This window comes from Scyliorhinus canicula, chromosome 10 (assembly GCF_902713615.1).
Source record: "Scyliorhinus canicula chromosome 10, sScyCan1.1, whole genome shotgun sequence".
NCBI lineage: Eukaryota > Metazoa > Chordata > Chondrichthyes > Carcharhiniformes > Scyliorhinidae > Scyliorhinus > Scyliorhinus canicula.
In genome coordinates, this window is record NC_052155.1 from 51410707 (window position 1) to 51432195 (window position 21489).

At 47.6% G+C, this 21489-nt stretch overlaps 1 protein-coding gene across 2 annotated transcripts in view; it reads left to right on the plus strand.

Moving 5' to 3' along the window:
• nbeal2 (neurobeachin-like 2) overlaps nt 1-21489 on the plus strand; it is a 333597-nt gene that overhangs the window by 297515 nt on the left and 14593 nt on the right. For both annotated transcript variants that reach the window (XM_038808910.1, XM_038808909.1), the window contains 5 exons: nt 2402-2499; nt 3963-4076; nt 12687-12767; nt 14108-14217; nt 17158-17330. In XM_038808910.1, coding sequence (XP_038664838.1) covers nt 2402-2499; nt 3963-4076; nt 12687-12767; nt 14108-14217; nt 17158-17330 — 576 coding nt within the window. The remainder of the gene's footprint in view (nt 1-2401; nt 2500-3962; nt 4077-12686; nt 12768-14107; nt 14218-17157; nt 17331-21489) is intronic.

Consider the following 21489-nt stretch of genomic DNA (forward strand, 5'->3'; position numbering starts at 1 on the left):
ATTGTGCAGTCATCCGCAAACATCCACAACTCTGACATTATGATGGAAGGCAGGTCATTGATGTAGAAGCTGAAGGTGGTTGGGCCTAGGACACTACAGTGAGGAATCCCTGCAGTAATGTCTTGGGACTGAGCTGATTGACCTCCAACAACCACAACCAAGGGCAGCACGGTAGCACTGTGGCTTCACAGCGCCAGGGCTCCAGGTTCGATTCCCCGCTGGGTCACTGTCTGTACGGAGTCTGTACGTTCTCCCCGTGTCTGCGTGGGTTTCCTCCAGTTTCCTTCCACAGTCCAAAGACATGCATGTTAGGTGGATTGACCATGATAAATTGCCCTTAGTGACCAAAAAAGGTTAGGAGTGGTTATTGGGTTACGGGGATAGGGTGGAAGTGAGGGCTTAAGTGGGTCGGTGCAGACTCGATGGGCTGAATGGCCTCCTTCTACACTAAATGTTCTATGTTCTGTATTCCTTTGTTCATTGCTGAGTGGGGATGAGAAACATATCAGCCGTGATTAAATGGCAGAGCAGATTCAATACTCCTATATCTTATAGTATGACTCCAACCAGTGGAGAGTTTTGCATGGATTCCCACTGACTCCAGTTTTGCTGGAGCTTCTTGATGTCATACTTGATCAAATACTGCCTTGATGTCAAGGGCAGTCACTCTCACCTCACCTTTGAGGTTCAGCTCTTTTGTCCCCATTTGGACCTAGGCTGTAATGAAGTCAGTAGATGAGTGACCCTGGCTGAACTCAAACTGAGCATCAGTGAGAAATTTGTTGCTGATGATCAAGAGCAGACCAATGGGGTTTGTAAGCCACAGTTTGTCTCCTGTTTATTTTCTTATTTCCCCTTCCTTTTATTTTCACGATTACCATTTTGATCCATGGATGAGTAATGGACCTGTGGCTTTAATGAGGCGGTATCTTTAACTCAAGCAGATGCAATAGCCTGTATCTTTCAATTGAGCAGGAAGAATCTGGAAGGCATCAGTGTGACTCAGTGTCACTGACATGGCTAGTGGCCAATGAATTAGCTAAAATGTCTGTGACCTACCCGGTGATGATTGGTTCTGGTCCCGATGACATGTTTCTCAGTGTCACAGGCTGGAGTTCATATCACCTTTGATTCTGCAAACTGGATTGAGGAATCTAACCAATGCACTGCAGGAATATCTAGTTAATTATCACCAAAAGATCACTGTGAGAATCTGATAACTCTCTCTCTCCAGAAAAGGCTGGTGTGAAGCAGAATCCAGAATCTGATAATTCTTTCTCTGCAAAAAAAAAAAGAGGCTGATGTGTAAGCAGAGAGTAGAATCTGATAACACTCTCTCGGAACAGGCTGATGTGAAGCCAGAGGCAACTCCTGGTAAAACCATGAGATTTCACGTGATCCAGCATTGAAGTTGAGGACTCCCAGGGCAACTTGCCCCCTGCCTGTATAGCACAGTGCCGCCACCTCTGCTGGGTCTGTCCTGTTGGTGGGACATGTAGGCCAGACCAGGTGAGGACTGCAGATTTCCTTCCCTGAAGGAACCAGCTGGGGTTTTTTTTAATGACAATTGACAATGACTTTTAATTTAATCACTGGATTAAATACATTCTCCTCCTCTACTTTCCGATTATTTTGCCAATGATCTCAAATCTGTGTCCTCTCCTGTCAATGGAAACAATTTCTCATTGTTTACTCTATCGACATTCCTCAGTTTTAAACACCTCTATTAAACTCCCCATAAATCTGCTTTTCTGTGAGCAGAACGGACCCAGGTTCTCCAGTCATATGTTCTTCCCACAGAACCGAAGTACCCTACCCTTGCAATCATTCAATTTTTGATTTATTAAAATTATAGGACAGAAAATTGCACACAGTGCCTAAGTGATTTTACTTTGTGCTTTTCCAATTGTTGAGACTTGCTGGTCTTTAGGATTTTCCAGTTTGTAAGCAAAAGAATGTGTGGGTATTTGAGAAATAAGTAGTGATGTTTGCTGTTCAAAACTAGGTGAAATTAGTGCAATTTTGTTTTGTTGTTGAAGCAATCATCTAAGAAATCACATGGGCCAATAGGAAATTTTTAAGTGAAGGAAATCGACAAAGTCTACACATAGACTATACTTTACTGACATAATGTTATTAGTCCTACTTTATGTTTGTGCACTGGGTGGTGGGGGTGGGAGGAGCGACTTCTGCCCAATTTGCAAATGTAAAATTCATCACAAAGTCTCCAATATTAACTCTTGATTTCACACTTCAACAATCTTGGTGACCTTCTGACCTATAGACATGGATCTTTGGCTACGTTTCTCGATCAGAATCATGTTGGCCCTTGGAGTGGTGTAGAATTTGCAGTATATCGCTCAACACTGTCTCCAATATTAATTCAGTTCTTGCTGCATAGGTGCGGTGGATCTGGATGCAATTGCTGATGAGACGGAGAGGAAGGCGATAGAAGGGATCATCAGTAATTTTGGACAAACCCCATGCCAACTCCTGAAGGTAAGTTGCTGGCCTCTCTTATTAACACTATTCATTCAAAATTATTTCCTCTCTTGCAAATCCTTCTTTTCCAATTTGCTTTCCTTATTTCCTGACTCCTGCTGGTCTGTAGTTCCATTCAGAGCAATTGCCCCCCCCCCTCTCCCCCCCCCCCCCCTCTTCCCCCCCCCCCCCCCCCCCCCCCCCCCCAAGCATCTCACGCACATGGCTCTTGTTTTAATTTGTGAGCAGAAGGCTATTCAAACATGTCACACAAGTCTTGTACGCGATTTTCAGCTAAGGCTGTGATCCGGAACCTTGACAGAGTTGGATCAAACTTTGAACTTTCCTGACCTTAACAAATTGGAAAACTTGAACCATCCATATGGCTCAGTGTATAGAATCCCTACAGTGCAGAATGAAGCCATTCAGCCCATCAAGTCTGCACTGACCCTCTGAAAGAGCACCCTACCTTGATCCACTCCCTCACCTTAGCTTTGTAACCTGGTAAACCTACCCTTGGAGTGGTGTAGAATTGACAGTATATCGCTCAACACTGTCTCCAATATTAATTCAGTTCTTGCTGCATAAGTGCGGTGGATCTGGATGCAATTGCTGATGGGACGGAGAGGAAGGCGATAGAAGGGATCATTTGGAAACTAAGGAGCAATTTAGGATGGCCAATCCACCTAACCTGCACATCTTTGTACTTTGGGAGGAAAACGGAGCACCCAGAGGAAACCCACGCAGACACAGGGAGAGCTTGCAAACTCCACACCTGAGGCCGGAATTGAATTCGGATCCCTAGCTCTGTGAGGCAGCAGTGCTAACCACTGTGCCACCATGCCGCCCACAACAATGAATTCATCCATCATTTAAGCAAACTAAAATGTCATACAAACAGACAGGTTAGGAGCAAGAGTAGGCCATGCCATTCAATAAGATTATGGCTGATCTTATTATAACCGCAACTGCACATTCCCACCTACTTTCATCCAGAATAATCTTCGACCCCTTGCTGAGCAAGAATCCATTTACTTCTGTCGAAAAAAATATTCAAGGACTCTGCTTCCACTGCCTTTTGAGCAAGAGGGTTCCAAAGATTCACATCCTTTTGACAGAGAAGAAATCTCCTAATCTGTGTCCTGGTGTGCAAGATAGGGAGGGAACAAAATTCTTCAATTGCATCCAATTCCGTATCTTGAAAGTAAGACCTCGAGATCTGAGTTTTAGCCAGGGAAAACAGCCTCTCAGCATCTAACCCCTCAATCAGTCTATTAATTTTATACAATTCAATGAGATAACGTCAAATTCTTCTGAATTCAAGAGAATTAAGGCATATTCTACACAATCTCTCCTCTCAGGAGAATCCTCTCATCCCAGGAGGGGTGGAGAAAGCTGGGGTGTTGGGGAGGAGTATTTACATCCCTACTAATGGAAAAAATATGAATTCCTGCATTTATTTAATTCTCCTTTCCTTCCAGGAAGCACATCCTCCACGTCTTACTGCAGAAAATGCTGCCAGACGTGTGGCACGATTCGACTACATACCAAATGTCTTTGGGCACCTGGGCCAACTCAAATCCTTCTTTGTTGAGGTAAACGGTTATCCAGTTGACCTACCGCGTGGAGAGGGAAAATATTTAAGGATGGGGCACCCCTTTCCTCACCCCCCCCCTTTCCACATAGACTTTACAGAATAAAAAAGACCATTCAAGTCAACTGGTTAATGCTGGTGGTTATCCTCCACTATACTTAACCCGATCAACAGATCCTTCTTTTCTGTATGCATGTATTTACCTTGCTTCCCCTTTGGTGATAGGTAATATATGTTTGCTGGACATGCCCAAAAAGATAGAAGTAAATGCACATTTTCTCAACTGGAAAGAGCTACTGAGTGGCAATCCACACCACCTATTTACTCTAAACTCCCATGTGAGTGAACAAATTTAAGAAAAAAGTAAATAATGCATCGAATCTATTCGCCTCAACTACTCCCTGTGGTAACAAATTCCAAGTTCTAACCATACTCTTAGTAAGCAGTTACTTCTTATTTACGTGATCCAAGATCCAGCAGAATTTTAAACTTGATTAAAACTTTCTTTATCCTTCTGTTCTAAAGAGAAAAACTCCAGCCTCTCTGCAACCTTCACAAAGCTGAAGTCCTTCATTCCCGCTATCTTTCTGGGAAATTTATTCTCCATGCCCTCCGGGCCTTTTGGGTTTTTTTTTAAGTGCTTTTTTGTTAACTTTTTTCACAATTGATGCTGGCAGCTTATTTTATTGATCATCATTCATGTGTGAAACCAGACAGTGAGCTTCAATGGGGGTATTTGGCCAAGAAGGAAGTAGGAAAAGGCATCCCAGCCAAGACTGAATTTCGCCTTATTCAATGTCATTTTTTTCTGTCATGGGTTATGGCAAGGCCAGCATTTGTTGTCCATCCCTAATTGCCTTTGGACCAATTGGCCTTCTAGGCCAGTTCAAAGTGCACAGCTGCGGATCTGGAGTCACATGTAGGCCAGACTAGATAAGGATGACTTTCTTCCTCAAAGGATATTAGTGAACCAGATGGGTTTTTACAACCATCAATGATAGTTCCAGGTTCACCATTACTGAAACTAACCTGGCTCATGCCAGAGTCATTCAATAGGAACTATAATCCACACGGTAGATGATTAATCTGGTACCACTAACAGTCACAATTCAAGAAAGAACAGCCACCTGAGTAAGATACTAGAATTCTGCCTTCCTTGCATGATTTGTTCGATGTAGAACATCAGTCCTACAGCAATAACTACCTCTAATTGAACTAATCCAGAAAGAGTCAGTGACTTTAGGAGAGGTGGGAAGAAAAATGGGCCTGGGAATATACTCAAGTGAAGAACAGTATATTCCAAAAAATGGTACATTTATTCCATCTGTGACCTAACCACAATCTTCTACAAGTTCAACATTACCGACATATTTTTATATTCTATTGGTTTGTTGATTACCACCCTTAATTGGTTGGGCAACATGAGCATTAAGCCTCCTAAGATGCCAAGGTTTATCACCTTTTTGAAGTGTTGGCTAGTGTAGACTTGAGAGATGATCAGACACTTCCAACACTGATTGTGCAGAGAGTACGGGGGGTCGGAGAATTTCGCCCCAGGTCTCTGAGGGCCGTGGTGTGTGAGGCGAGATTCGGGATGAACTTCCCGAGGAAATTCACCATACCCAGGAACCGGAGGACCGCTTTCTTGTCCTCGGGCGTCTTCATGGACGTGATTGCTGCAATCATGTCCTCGTCCGGACGCACCCCCCTGGTGGGAGATGTGATCCCCCAGAAACGTGATACTTGACTGGCCGAAGGAGCATTTGGCCCTATTGAGGCGGAGGCCGTGTTCGTGGATGCGCCTGGAAACACGCTGAAGGCGCGCAATGTGTTCCTGCAGAGTGGTTGACCAGATAATAATGTCGTCGACATATACCCGGACGCCGTCGATCCCCTCCATCATCTGCTCCATGATCCGGTGGAAAACTTCGGACGCAGAGATGATGCCGAATGACATCCGGTTGTAGCACAACTGCTAAAGGGTGTGTTGAACGTACACAGCTTCCTGTTTGACTCATCTAGTTGGATCTGCCAGAAACCCTTCGAGGCATCCAGTTTTGAGAATAGTTTGGCATGGGCCATCTCGGACGTGAGCTCCTCACGTTTCGGAATCGGGTAGTGCTGCCGCATGATATTCTGATTCAGATTTTTAGGATCAATACAGATCCGCAGCTCACCGGACGGCTTCTTGATGCAGACCATGGAGCTTACCCAGTCTGTGGGTTCCATGACCCTAGAAATGACTCCTTGGTCCTGGAGGTCCTGGAGCTGTTACCTGAGGCGGTCCTTGAGGGGCGCTGGGACTGCGAGGTGCGTGAACGACAGGCGTGGCGTTGGGCTTGAGTAAAATTTTGTACGTGCGGGGGAGCGTGCCCATGCCTTCAAAAACATCATGGTATTGTTGGATGATGGAGTCGAGTTGCGCCCTGAAGCCTGTGTCAGAGGATGCAGACAAATTGCTTGAAGAGAGAGTGTGTACTCTGCACTAAGTGGAGCAGCTTGCATACCTGCGCACCAAGCAAGGAGGCTTTTGAGGCAGCAACAATCTCAAACGGGAGAATGACTGTGTGAGCACGATGTGTCACCTCAAGGTGGCAGGAGCCGCTGGCGGCGATGGCATTGCCATTGTAGTCCAGCAATTTACACGCGGATGGCAGGACAGCAGGCTGTGCGCAGAGCTTGCGAAAATCAGACGACGCGATGAGATTGGCAGAAGCGCCAGTGTCCAGGCGGAACCTGACAGAGGACCGGTTGACCGTAAGGGTGGCACACCACTCATCATCCTGGCTGACACTGTGGACGTGGATAGGTTCAATGCCACGCTTGGGGGACATCCTGTTGGTAGTAATGACGGCGATTTGGAACGGGACCTGTGGGTCATTGCAGGCACAGTCGGAATCAAGGTCTAGAGTAGGTTCATTGATGGCAGGCTGGATAGCCCTGACATCTCTGTGGGGCTGGGTGGACCTTTGAAAAACAGCAGGCATGGAAGATCTGCACATTGCAGCGTAGTGGCCTCGTTTGCCACACTGCAGGCAGCGTCGGGACTTCGCGAGACATTGCCGCTTTAAGTGGGTGGAGCCGCAGTTGCCGCACGCCGGAGCGTCGGGACGTTTGTCGCGCCACCGCGCATGCGCGGGGTGATCCAGCGTAGCGCGCACCTGCGCAAAGCGGTCCGTGACGTCAGCACACTCGCTGCGTGTAAGAGCGGGACTCTGCAAAAAGCGCACGAAATGGCCGCCATTGTTCAGATCCAGAGCCTGAAAAGATTTAATCATTTGGACCCGTTCTGGCTCGTAAGGGGCTTGCCACGACGTTTCAGCAGCCTGGATGCGGGAGTAGCGCGTGGAGGCATGTTCATGAAGTACACAGGTCTCAATGGCCATCGAGAGAGTGAGCTGCTTTACTTTTAGTAGCTGCTGGCGCAGGGGCTCAGATTGAACACCAAAACCAATCTGGTCACGGAGAATGGAGTCAGAGGTGGACCCGTAGTTGCAGGACTGCGCAAGGATGCGGAGGTGGGTAATGAAGGACTGGAAAGGCTCGTCCTTACCCTGAATTCGCTGCTGAAACATGTATCTCTCGAAGCTCTCGTTGACCTCGACCGCGCAGTGGCTGTCGAACTTCAGAATTATGGTCTTGAACTTCGATTTGTCCTCCCCCCTCAACGAAGGTGAGCGAGTTGTAAATGTGCAGAGCATGGTCACCGGCTGTGAAGAGGAAGAGAGCAATCTTGCGTGCATCCGAGGCAGCTTCCAGGTCCCTGGCTTCGAGGTACAGCTGGAAGCGCTGTTTGAAAAGTTTCCAGTACGAGCCCAGATTCCCTACAATGCGGAGAGGCGGCGGTGGGCGACGGAGTCCATTCTGTAGGATGGCGCGAGACTGGTGGAAGGGAGATCACTGAAAGGTAGGTCTCAGAAGTGCCGCATCCCTCAATTCCTGGTATCATGAAGTGTTGGCTAGTGTAGATTTGACAGATGAACAGACACTTCCAACACAGATGAAGGTTCAACTCAATGTTATTAACTACTTCTAACTAACTAACACACGATGACTGTGGGTCTAAATGATGCTAACTTAAACTAGAGACCTAAGCCTTGTCCGAACCAGTTGATTCTCTCAGCACATGGTGTGAGTCTGTGCTGGGCTGGATGAGTTCTTGTTACAATGAGAGGCAGCACCCAGAATGAGCGGGAACCGTGGTGCCCTCTGCCTTTATAGTGTGTGTATTCTAACTGGTGATTGGCTGCTAACTGGTGTTTGTACATGTTGATTGGTCCCTGTGTGTGTCCATCAGTGTGTGTCAGCACCATGATATACTAATGTATATTATGACACTTTTCATGGTCTTATCTACTTGTGCTGTCACTTTTGACAACCAAAATGCCAAGTTCCCTCAGCTTCTCCACTTTTGTATTTTATTTCAAATATGACCATTCAAGATCTGTTTCCTTTTCTTACTTACTTTCATATTGTGATATTTCACATTTTTGCATTAAACTGCATCTGCCATCTGTTGGCCTATCATGTTAGCCTATCTATAATTGGTGCAATTTACTGTACCTCAGATTCGGTGTTAGCAGCAAATTTTGACACTATTTTCTTAATATCCAAGTACAAACAATTTTGTCTCGAGTAAATAGAGGCTGTGGTGTGTTGTTCAGTAAGGCATTCCAGGAGAGAAACTATCCATACGCTCTGACTTGTTTTGCTTTTCAACCATCAATGGAGTCCCATTTCCCCCAAACCATGCAACACATTGCATTTGCGCATGCAGTACTCCAACTCCACCTTGTGGTGACGATGGTGCCTGGACACAGCCTTCCCTCAATTTGGATTCTCTTGGGCATTACAAAGAGCCGAGGTATATTCAGAAGAAAAGTATTTGGCAGCAAAGAGGAAACGAGCTTCTAAAAAAAAAAACATTTTGGTCAGGGAGGAGATGTGAGAGTTCCATTTGTGATCACGAGATACAGCCCAATAGATAAGGACTGAAGGTGAAGTCATAAAAAGGAAATGAAGTCTGCACAGTTTGTAGTGAACACTTCTTAATACTGAGGATAATGAAGGTAAGGAAATTGTTACTCCCAAAAGACTATGACTGCTGGACAGCTGAAACTTTCAAGACTGGATTTGATGTATATTTGTTGGCAGTAGGTATCAAAAGACATTGAGCAGAGGGCAGAGAAATGGAGCGAAGGTACAGGCCAGCCATGAGCAAATTAAATGACAGATTCGACTCGAGGGACTGAATGGGCTACTTCTTTTCCTATGACGTGAAAGACATTAGTGAACAGAGATTTTGAACAATTTGAGGGAAACAAGATTTTCTAAATCTTATTGTCGGGCATGTGGGAGATGAAGATGTCGGTACTCATCGACTACAACTTAGTTATATGACTAAGCATCTGGAGCATCATTAGCAAAAGTTTAGACAGACTGCTAATCAGTTGGAAAAGGTGCTCAATATGAGGATAGAAATAGGAGTGCTCAGTACAATTCACGCAGGGGTCTCTAAGGATGAAATGGGATCCTCTCTGTAGTTCATGAGCCTCCACCAGAGGTGCAAACACCCTGGATCACTGCTACTCAAGCATCAAAGGAGCCTACTGCTCCATTCCCCGACCTCGCTTTGGCAAATCTGACCACAAGTCGGTATTCCCACTTCCAGCTTACAAACAGCAACTCAAGCGTGCTGAACCAGTCAAGAAAACCATGCAGTGCTGGTCCGAGGAATCTGAGGACATCCTCCACGACTGTTTGGAGACTGTGGACTGGTCTATATTTAAGGCCACGGCAGCTAACCTGGACAAGTACGCAACCACCATCACAGACTTCATCAGTAAGTGTGTCGAGGACAGTGTACCAAAGAAGACAATACGGAAACCCTGGCTCAACCAAAGGGTTCACTCCCTGCTTGAAGTCCCGGACGGAGGCGTTCAAGTCTGACGATCCTGACCTATATAAGAAATCCAGGTACAACGTACGGAAAGCCATCAGGGATGCAAAAAGATAATACCGCATCAAACTAGAGTCCTAGGCCAACGACACTAACCCACGATGACTATGGCAGGGCCTACACAAGATCACAGGCTGTAAAGCGAGGCCAGGCGGAATATCTGGGGCTGGAGCATCCCTACCCGATGATCTGAACAAGCTCTATGCCGGCTTTGAGCAGTCAGCAAATGCATCAGTGCCACCCGCTCCAACAGCCCTGGACACCCCCATACCCACTATTACAGCCTCAAGAGGTAAGAGCTGCCATCTTGAAAGTGAATCCGCGGAAAGCGACGGGTTCCGAAGGAGTTCCTAGGCGAGCACTCAGAGCCTGCGCAGACCAGCTGGCGAGTGTATTCGCAGATATCTTCACCACCTCACTCCTCCGCTCTGAGGTCCTTCCTTCGTTCAAGAAGACCACCCTAATACCAGTACCAAAAAAGAACAATGTAGCCTGTCTCAACTACTTCCAACCGGTGGCCCTAACGTCTGTTATCATGAAATGCTTTGAGCGGCTGTCATGAGACAGATCACTGCCAGCCTCCCAGACGGTCTCGATCCATTGCAGTCTGCCTATCACCGCAACTGGTCCACAGCAGGTGCTATCTCACTGGCTCTGCAATCAACACTCGAACACCTTGACAACAAGGACACCTATGTAAGACTGCTGTTCATAGACTACAGCTCCACCTTCAACACCATTATCCCAACAAGACTAATAACCAAACTCTGCAATCTTGGACTTGACCCCTCCCTGTGCAGCTGGATCCTCGACTTCCTCACCAATAGACCGCAATCTGTCAGGATAGGCAACAGCACCTCCTCCACAATAGTCCTCAATACCGGAGCCTCGCAAAGATGTGTGCTCAGTCCTCTACTGTACTCCCTATAGTAAGAAGTCTTACAACACCAGGTTAAAGTCCAACAGGTTTGTTTCAAACACTAGCTTTCCGAGCACTGCTCCTTCCTCAGGTGAATGTTACAATGATTAGTTACAGTGCGGAACAAGGGGCCAAACAAAGCAAATGCATGAGCTAGAGCAGCATCGGGCGTCGTGAATAGTGTTCTTACAGGGAACAGATCAGCCCGAGGGGGAGTCGTTGAGGAGACTTGTAGCTGTGGGGAAGAAGCTGTTCCTATGTCTGGATGTGCGAGTCTTCAGACTTCTGTATCTTCTGCCTGATGGAAGGGACTGGATGGATGAATGGTGATTCACCTGAGGAAGGAGCAGTGCTCCGAAAGCTAGTGTTTGAAACTAACCTGTTGGACTTTAACCTGGTGTTATAAAACTTCTTACTGTGCTCACCCCAGTCCAACGCTGGCATCTCCACATCGTACTCCCGATACACACATGACTGTGTGGCAAGATTTAATTCCAACTCAATCTATAATTTTGCAGACGATACGACTGTTGTGGGCCGCATGTCAAACAATGATGAATCAGTCTACAGGAGGGAGATAAATCATTTGGTTGCATGGTGTACCGAAAACAACCTCACTTTAAATGTTGGAAAGACCAAGAAACTGATCATCGACTTCAGGAAGCGCAGCACAACACAGACTCCCATCTGCATCAAAGGCTCCAAAGTGGAGATGGTTGATAAGTTCTTGGGGGTGGCAGCACGGTGGCCTAGTGGTTAGCACAACCGCCTCACGGCGCTGAGGTCCCAGGTTCGATCCCGGCTCTGGATCACTATCCGTGTGGAGTTTGCACATTCTCCCCGTGTCTGCGTGGGTTTCGCCCCCACAACCCAAAAATGTGCAGAGTAGGTGGATTGGACACGCTAAATTGCCCCTTAATTGGAAAAAATAATTGGGTAATCTAAATTTAAAAAAAAAAAAAGTTCTTGGGGGTCACCATCACCAACAGTCTGTCCTGGTCCACTCACATTGATGCAACAATCAAGAAAGCCCACCAACGTCTCTACTTCCTATGGAAGCTAAAGAAATTTGGCATGTCTGCATCGACTCTCACAAATTCTACAGATGTGCGATAGAGAACATCCTATTCAGCTGCATCATAGTTTGGTATGGCAACTGCTTGGTCCAAGATCGCAAAAAACTGCAGACTGTAGTGAACTCGGCCCAACGCATCACACAAACTTGCCACCCCCACATTGATTCTGTGTACACCTCTCGCAGCCTCAGGAAGGCAGACTGCATTATCAGAGACCCCTCCCACCCAGGCTTTGCCGCCTTCCAAACCCTTCCATCAGGCAGAAGGTACAGAAGTCTGACGACCCTCACATCCAGACATAGGAACAGCTTCTTCCCCACAGCTATAAGACTCCTCAACGACTCCCCCTCGGGCTGATCTGTTCCCTGTAAGAACACTATTCACGTTGCCCGATGCTGCTCTTGCTCATGTATTTGCTTTGTTTGGCCCCTTGTTCCCCACTGTAACTAATCACTGTGTTGTCGATGTACCATTTGTCAATTTTCTCTGTTGATTATTCTTGTGTCTACTATGTACGTACTGTGTACGCTCCTCGGCCGCAGAAAAATACTTTTCACTGTACTTCGGTACATGTGACAATAAATCAAATCAAATCAAAAATGATACATATAAATAGCAGAATGTGGGAATGCACTAATAACCTTATCTGTCTTTTAGGGCATCAGCGATGATATTCCACTGGTGCAGGCCTTGGTGCCCAAAAAGCAAGCGGACTCGTACATAACTCCATATGTTCTGGTGAGTAGATAGTGTTGTGAAACATCATAGTCGCCCATTTCTCTTTTTTTAAAAAGTAAACGCGACCACAAATGACAGCCTGAGTAGCACCTACAATAACAGTAAGGATGTAATCTGAGGACCAAAATCATAAATATGGTATTCTTGAATTCACTGGTTCTCTGAATGTAGAATGCGATGTTAAGTAATGGGTTAAGAGACATTGCAATTAATTGTCTCATTTATGTTAAGTGTTCAATGATTGTCTCATGTATGTTAAGTGTTCAATGATTGACACTGATATGTAAAGGGGCTTTAGGTGGACTCTGGAGCTTGTGATGATCTGTAGAGTTCTGTGCAGAGTGAGTTTGAACCATTAAAGGTGTGTTGGTGAAAAAGGAGCTGAACTCTTGCCTCTTCATACCACAGCATCTAGTACATGTTAACATGCGGGAAACAGGAGAAATCAATGTGACCATTAGATTCAGGAATGCCCAAAGTAAAGTCTATGCCAATCAGTTAGCATGTGGACAGAAACACTGCACATCTGGCCTTGAACTATTGTGGTTTCTAACAAGGATGAAAGAGCTTGCATTTATTACTGTGCCTTTAATGGCCATCCTAAGCGCTTTGCAGCCATTGTAGCACTTTTGAAGCAAAATAGAAGAAATGCTGTAAATCAGAAATAAAGCATGGAATTATGGTGTAACCCTCCAATCCCCCTGTTAGATGTCTGGCGGGGTCGCCAACCCACTTCTGTTGGTACTTTACCAGTGATGGGAGGTGTCCAGATTATGTAGTGGGCTGAGAGTATTCTCTCCTGGTTGGGCACCCAATGGAGACCGGCAACCCTTACCTTCCAACCACCCTCAACAGACCCTGACAAACCCCAGATTACCTGGGTCTCCGGCTCCATGGATCGTCTTTGTTGGGGACTGCCTGTAGTACCAGCGCTGGCCATCACATTCTCAGATGGTGGTGGAAGTCCTGCCCTGAGCTAATGAACCCTGACAGTCATTAAATAATAATCCAGGATCTCTTCCCACTTGTTTAACTTTATGTGAATGCCACAGTAACTTCCTTGCTCAGGCCTGAGTTAAAATAGCATCACGACTTTATCTGCATGTTTAAGGAAAGGTCCGATCAAGTGTCCTTATCGACTGTTCAGAAGAGCAAGCTAAAATAAAAGGTGTTGGATTCCAGATGGGGAGGATGTAAGTATTTCACTTGGCTGATAGTAACTATCCACCCACTGATCCACAGACTTTTGAAACTGATCCTCTGGGATAGCAGTCACTGTAAAATACAAAATTCAAGTGGTACGTCTCATGCTGTGAGTAATCACCCTTTGTTTCATACAGGTCACAGTGAGTCTGAACGGTTTGATAGGAACTCATGGCTGGCTACCATATGACAAAAACATTTCCAATTACTTCACCTTCACGAAGGATCCTGTCGTCTCCAATGCAAAGTACGTGCAATTTATGAGATTGTTTTAGTTCCATAATCTAAATAACTCCAACACCATGCTGAATCGATATATTCTCCCTTGCTCCTTCAAAGACACTGGGCAGGATTGAACACAAAAACAGAGTCCCATATTAGATGTCTATAGCGGTGTGTTTCTCAGCGCCCGCAGGCTGAGGATGACCCTGCTGTTTCTTTAGGCCTCGGTTGGGAACGCCCCGCTGAGGCCACACTTGCTTCATTTCCTGTACTGAAAGCTGAGCTGAGTCGTCAGTGCAGGAAGGTGACTTGCGGATCGGGACTGATCCCTGGCATAGGCAACCTGACACCTGGGCACCTTGGCACTACCAGTGGCCCGGCCAGCCTGGCAGTATCACCTGGGCACCATAGATTCTCCCAGTACCTGCGATCTAACGGCTGCGCCTGGGAGACCTCGCCAGGGTGCCATTTAGTAATGGTTTCCACAAACATGGACTGGTTGCAATGGTACCTGGGAGGGTCTTCCAGGCCATTAGAAAGCCCCAGATGTTTGGGAACAGGGCAGGGTTGTACCCTGACACTCCCTCTGGCACACAGGTACCTGAACACTGCCAGGGTGCCCAGGGGGTGCTGTCATTCTGGCAGGGGAACTGCCAAGGTGGCAGTGCCAGGGTGCCCAGGGGGTGCTGTCATTCTGGCAGGGGAACTGCCAAGGTGGCAGTGCCAGGGTGCCCAGGTGCCAGGTTGTCACTGTTAGGGACCAGGCCTGGGACGTGGAGGGGGGTGTGGAGGTTCCCAGAGGCCTACCTGAAATTGGGGGAATGGGTTGGGAATGGTCAAAAACAGAGATGTGGGGGCGCTGAAAGGGGGGTGGGGGGGAGAGATCGGGGCAGCCAGACAAATTGGCACCCTGATCTGCGAGGAGCCTTTTGTGCTGGGCTCGCCGCAAGCCAGCAGGAAATAACTAGAAGTGCAGACTCGGCGGAGAAAAACTCCCTGAGCCAAACAACATGGCAGTGCCATTGAACAGCGGGCTGTATCTCGCGAAGATACAGCTGCCAAGAAACGCGCCCAAAACCGGACATTGATTCTTTTCTGGTTAAATCGTACCCACTGTCTTTTTTAACATACTGACCCATAGAATTAGTGTCTTCTTTAACACAGTAACCCTTAGAGTTAATGTATTCTGTAACACACTGATTCTACAGTTAGTGTCTTCTGTAGGACAGTGACCCCTGGGGTTACTGGCTTGGATTCTCTGCCGCTGGTGGCAGGGTCCCTGATGCGGTGGAAAATGTAAACATCAGGATCAGAGCCCGGTGTCAGTGGGCGGCAATCCAATCGAAATGCTCCGACCCCCCCCCCCCCCCCCCCCCCCCCCCCCCCCCCGTTGGCGGCAAGATTGACGTTCGTGCCCGCAGGAGAATGTAAATGAATGCAAGTGAGTCTTCGTGACCGATTTGCATCCATTTAGCAGACCCGGCACTCTATTCTCTGGCTCTCCGTGATTCTCCAATCCCCTGGATCTGGAAATACGTGTGCGGGGATTGCTACATGTCTCTAGGTCGACCTTTCAGTAGGCCAATAGGGTAACTCCTTAAGGGAATTGCCCCCAAAGTCCATCCGAGGGCCACCCCGCCCCCCCACCCTCCACAATGCAAGACCTGCCCACCCCCACCAGAACCCCTCCCCTCAACTGGGTTTTATTAGGGAAGGGACCCAGAACATCCTGGGGTGGGAGGGCTGAATTGCGCTACTGGGGGTGGGGTGAGGGGGCTTGATTGTGATGCTGGGGGGGGGGGTGCCTGTGGCGGGGGGAGGGTGTCCAGCTACAAGTCTTTGTTTCATAGAATTTACAGTGCAGAAGGAGGCCATTCGGCCCATCGAGTCTGCACCGGTTCTTGGAAAGAGCACCCCACCCAAGGTCAACACCTCCACCCTATCCCCATAATCCAGTAACCCCACCCAACACTAAGGGCAATTTTGGACACTAAGGGCAATTTATCATGGCCAATCCACCTAACCTGCACATCTTTGGACTGTGGGAGGAAACCCACGCAGACACAGGGAGGATGTGCAGACTCCGCACAGACAGTGACCCAAGCCGGAATCGAACCTGGGACCCTGGAGCTGTGAAGCAATTGTGCTATCCACAATGCTACCATGCTGCCCCAATCAGGCCGCCAGCTCAAAATGGTGGCTAGATAGTGGGAATCCCTAGGGAATGCCTTTCAATCTTCGCCATACATAAATGGCTAAGGATTGGGAATCACGTCCTCCCAGCGGGAGTGCAAATTGGGTGCAATTCAGCTCCGGTGGGAGAACATAGGGCTGCATTGGGCGACTGGCCGGCGGATCCGATTTGACGCTGAAATCAGCAACGGCGCCGTTTTTTTGGATGCTCCGCACCCCCCAGAAAGAGTATTACCGCTGAGTATACCGCACACAGTTGGGACGGCCTCAGGACGTCACCTCAAGGCCCTCCCCCAATGCTCCGCCCCCAATTGGCCGACTTCCCAACGGCATAGATAACTTGTTCTCTATGTTTTCGTCAACTTCATCTGGCAGCTGCGGACTGTGCCCTGCGCTGCCACAGCCGGGGGAGGGGAACCATTCCGTTGGCTGGGGGGTCGGGGGGGGGGGGGGGGGGGGGGGGTACTGGGGGTACTGGTGGGTGTGGTCCGGAGGTGGCAAGTGGGGTTACAGGGGGGAACTATCTGGTAGGCAGAGTCCACACGCGGCCGACACCATGTTCTACGACTCGACCACTGTAGGTCATTGATACTGTCTACTGTAGCACTCACGCCATGCGCAAATGGTATTGTCTCGTTTTACTTTTTCAATAATGTCACGAGACCAGTCCCCATTCTTCATCAGCCCAGTATATAAAAGATTCATTAATTAATTCAATGTCAGCCTATGAACTGATTTTCTTATTTTATCCTTTCTCTTATTATTTCGGCAGGACTCAACGCTTCCTGTCAGGCCCGTTTGCTCCCGGTGTCAATTTATCACCAAAGGTCCTGGCCGTTTCCCCTGATGGAAAACTTCTCTTCAGTGGTGGTCACTGGGACAACAGTCTCCGGGTTACATCACTGAGCAAGGGCAAAGTGACTGGTCACATCATAAGACACATAGGTCAGTAACAGCCAATCTTCATTGCTGTGATACTACTTTACTGTGTTCATCAAGACTGACAGAAAATAGTTCCTCCTTGAAGGTTTTGGTTTTGGCCCTTTCTGCCCGATTAATGGGCTCAGTCGGAGGTTTTGTGGAATAAGTGGTGCAGAATGAATTCTACTCCGAAGTGGAATGTCGATGGGTTACTGCACCCGGCAGAGATCGGATAAGGAGACGGTGTTGGAGCTGCAGAGTCTGCGTGGCGCATTTTCAGAAGGCTTGGTGTAGGTTGGGGCATTGTCATTGTCCATTTCCAGTGGAGCAATTGATGGGGATGATTAAAGGTGAACTTCAGCAGCATCAGCTCTTCGTGGTGCCATGTAGCGGGTGAAGAAGCACCTGGAGTTGCAAGGTGTGACAATCTTAAGAGGTGGAAAGGGCGGTCACGGACCACAGTGATTGGATTGTGCAGTTGGAGGCGCAGGTGGCGATGCTGAATGTGGCCTGCAGAGAGCTGAAAACAAGGGTGGACGACCAGGAGAATCAGTCCAGGCGGCAGAACCTACGCGTTTGTAGGCTGGCCAGAGAGGGTGGAGGGATCGAGTGCCACGGCCTATATGTCGATGATGATGGAGAAGCTATTGGATGAGGGGGTCTGTGAGAAGACCCCGGAGGTTGATTGGAGGTTGATTGGGTACATCAATCGCCAAGGCAGAGGCCGAGAGCAGGGGAGCCACCGAGGGTGGTGATGTTGAGAATGTGCCAATTCAAGGTGAAGGAGCAGATCTTGAGGTGGGTGAGGACGACGAGAGAGTGTACTTGGGAGGGTCAGTGGATATACCAAGACATTGGTGCTGACCTGGCCAAGCGGCAGGCTGGCTTTAATCGGGCCAAGGCGGTGCTCTTCCGAAATAGCCGGCCAAACTTTGGATGACTTTTAAGAGGAAGGAGCATTATTTTACGTTGCCTGAAGAGGCACACAGTTTTATTAAAGAGCTTGGTTTGGAGGAGGGTTGATGGGGAGTGTTTGTCTGATGTTTTGGGTTTTTTGAAATGTGTGTCTAATATTTCCCAATGGTTTGTTCTAATTCCACATATTTGCCTTGTTGCCATTTTATAGTGATTGATGGGGGGATGGGTCATAATCTTGGGGATGTCTCCTGTTGATTGGGGGAAGATTTAGATGGGGGGGGGGTGTGGGTTGGAGCTGAGATCTCTCCAAAGATTGGAGGTGGGTAGGCAGTGTGGGGAAGGGGCAGTGAGGGTGATATGGTTGAGGGACTTTGTTTTGGTCTTCAGGCAGGAGCTGCCACGCTAGCAAACATGCTGGTGAACGGAAGCAAAGTGAGGCTGGGGGCTACGGCCAGTAGCCAGAGCAGGGAGGGTGGTTTGGAATGTGGGGGAGGGTACTGGTGATGCAGGTAAGGTGGTTGGTTTATTGGGTGATGGTGGGCAGAGGGGAGTAAGCAGGCATTTTGGGTGGGCTCAGACAAGGAAAGAAAATGGGGGGCAGAGATGGTTTTGTGATGGATTGGGATGGTGGGTTTAAATAGGAGAGGGGGGGTCAAAATCCCCTGGTGAGGATAGTGACTTAGAATGTGCGGGGGTTGAATGGTTCGGTGAAGCAATCTAGGGTATTTGCGCATTTAAAAAGTTTGAAGGTGGAAATGGTATTTTGTTAGCTGGGCGGGTACCGGCAGTCAAGATGAACGTCCTGCCAAGATTTATTTTTATTTTTCAGTCCCTCCCGATATTAGGCGGATTGTGGTAGGGTGGACAGGTTAATCCGGCTTTCGACTGGTCTGGCAAGACGCCACGGATTTGATGGGTGTTTCTACAAAGGTGGGGGGCGGAGAATGCATCCTTAAACTGGAGAAGATTAAATTTGCATTCGGGACTTTGAGGGAGGGTTCTGGGCAAGGTGGAGGCTGTTCATGTCCCTGTTTAAGGACCTGTTTGTTGCCTAGCAGGTAAGAGGGGAAGGGAGAGGGTTTGGGGAGAAAAAGAGGAGAAAATGTCCAATTATGGAGTTTGTTATGTTTTATGATTGACTGTGTTTATGTATGCCCTAGTTTGAATAAAAGTATATCCACAGCCAGATTTTCCCCAACACAGGCTAAGTCAAGGGGTTGCATCATCTGTACTGTCCATCAAACACTCTGAGAGCAGAAACAGTTTAGATATGGAGCAAAGTTCCACTACTCCACCTTGATGACTTTTTGGTCCAGCAGGTCCTCTTTTTTTTTTTACTCCTAAATCTGATGTGAGCATTTTATTGGCAAGGCTAGCATTTGTTGATCATTCATAATTGGCCTTGAGAGGTGGTGGTGAGCTTCCCTTCAGAACTGCTGTAGTCCTGTGTGTAGGTACACCTACAGTGCTGTTAGAGAGGGAATTCCAGGATTTTGACCTGGTGAAAATAAAAACGGATTGTGTACAATTGAAAGGGAACTTTGGTATTGTGGTGTTCCCATGCATTTGTTGCTCGTGTTCTTCTAGGTGTTTGAGATCGCTTGTTTGGAAAGTGCTGTCGAAAGAACCTTGGTGCGTTGCTGCAATGCACTTTGTAGATAATATACACTGTTGCCACTGTTCACTGGTTGTTGAGTGAGTAACTATTTAAGATGATGGATAGGGTGTCAATCAAGCAGGCTTCTTTGTTTTGCATAGTGTTGAGCTTCTTGAGTGTTGTGCTCCAGTTTCCTCCCACAGTCCAAAGATGTGCAGGTTCGGTGAATTAGCCATGCTAAATTGCCCCTTCATGTCCACACGTTAGGTTAGGTGGGGCTGCGGGGATTGGGTGGGGATTTGGAATGTTGGGGGGAGACTCCAATCTCTCTGATCTCTGGGGCCCGAGTGTCTTGGTCCTTTCCCGTTTATTATGGGCTGTCTTCTTCTGTGAGGACAAAAAGAGGGCATTGTGAGCTACACACTTGATGGGTTAGGGGGATCTGTAGCACCTGGACATGGAGGGGTTCTGCTGGTAGGTACCAGGGGTTCTAAGGAACAAGTTTGAAGATCAGATGTGGGGAGCGTGCGAGGTGTCAGCTAGTAATCTGGGGGGAGGGGGGATTTGGGAATTTGAGGAGTGTCAGGTGGGATTGCTGCCAAGAAAGAGATGATAACTTACCTTGCAACTGAGAGGAGGTCGTTGGTCTTCTTCCAACATTGGACAGCAGTCCTCCTGGTCATGCTGCCCCAAAAAGTCTACTTTAATTCAAACAGAAGAATTCAAAGAGCTGTGCTGGTTTAAACCAGAGATTGTAGACTGTCCAGCATCAGCGATAGAAAGATGGGTTGATTCTCGGTTTGATTGATTGGCTGGTGGTCAATGGATTGGCCCAAAATGTTGTGCTCTGCCAGGTAACAGGTGGTGATTGAATCCTGTTCTACTGGGATGTTTTCAGAGTCCCGAGGTTTCATTTTGCTTTCAGTTTGACTCCCGACAGCCCAGAGGAAGGTCTGCTATCCTCTCCTCTCCGTTTTTCTCCAGAAAGTGCTACTTAACTGGCAGAAAGCATGGATGAATCTATTTACAGAAGAGCCATTACAGGCTGGGCAAGCAGAGACCAGAACTTACCAAGTCTCTCTCTCTCTCCAGAAAGATAGAGACCTGAGTGTGAACCTCAAACTGAAAGCAAAGTTTGAACAGCAATCAGGTGTCTTTCCAGATATCCAGAGTACTGCATTTTCAACAGAGAACCTGAATGTATGCATCTATAAAGAGGACCATTACAGGCTTCAAACAAAGGGATCTAATCTGCAAGTTTACTGTGAAGGAAAGTGTGCTAAAACACCACCTGAAGCAAAGACTCTTATCTTTTGACTTTCATCCTTATTATTTTTCACCCCTTTCCACACCTCCGTGTTCTTCTGTCTTGTATGTGTGGGCAGAGGGGGGCAGGCATTTAAAGTGGGTAGTAGGTATTAGCTTGTAGTTAACCAGTTGGATTTACTGGATATTTCATGATTGTTCTTGTTATAAATAAGCAATAATTGTGTTTACATTTACAAATCTGGTGACTGATTATTGGACAGCTAAGGGCCAAAGACTTTGGGTATTTTTGGAAGAATTATTGGTTAATTCGCTTGTTGTGACTCTGGGGCACATGGGGCTGGAATTGACCACGCACTAGCCCAGGATGTCGTAACACTCGTGGGGGCCCATTTTTAAAAG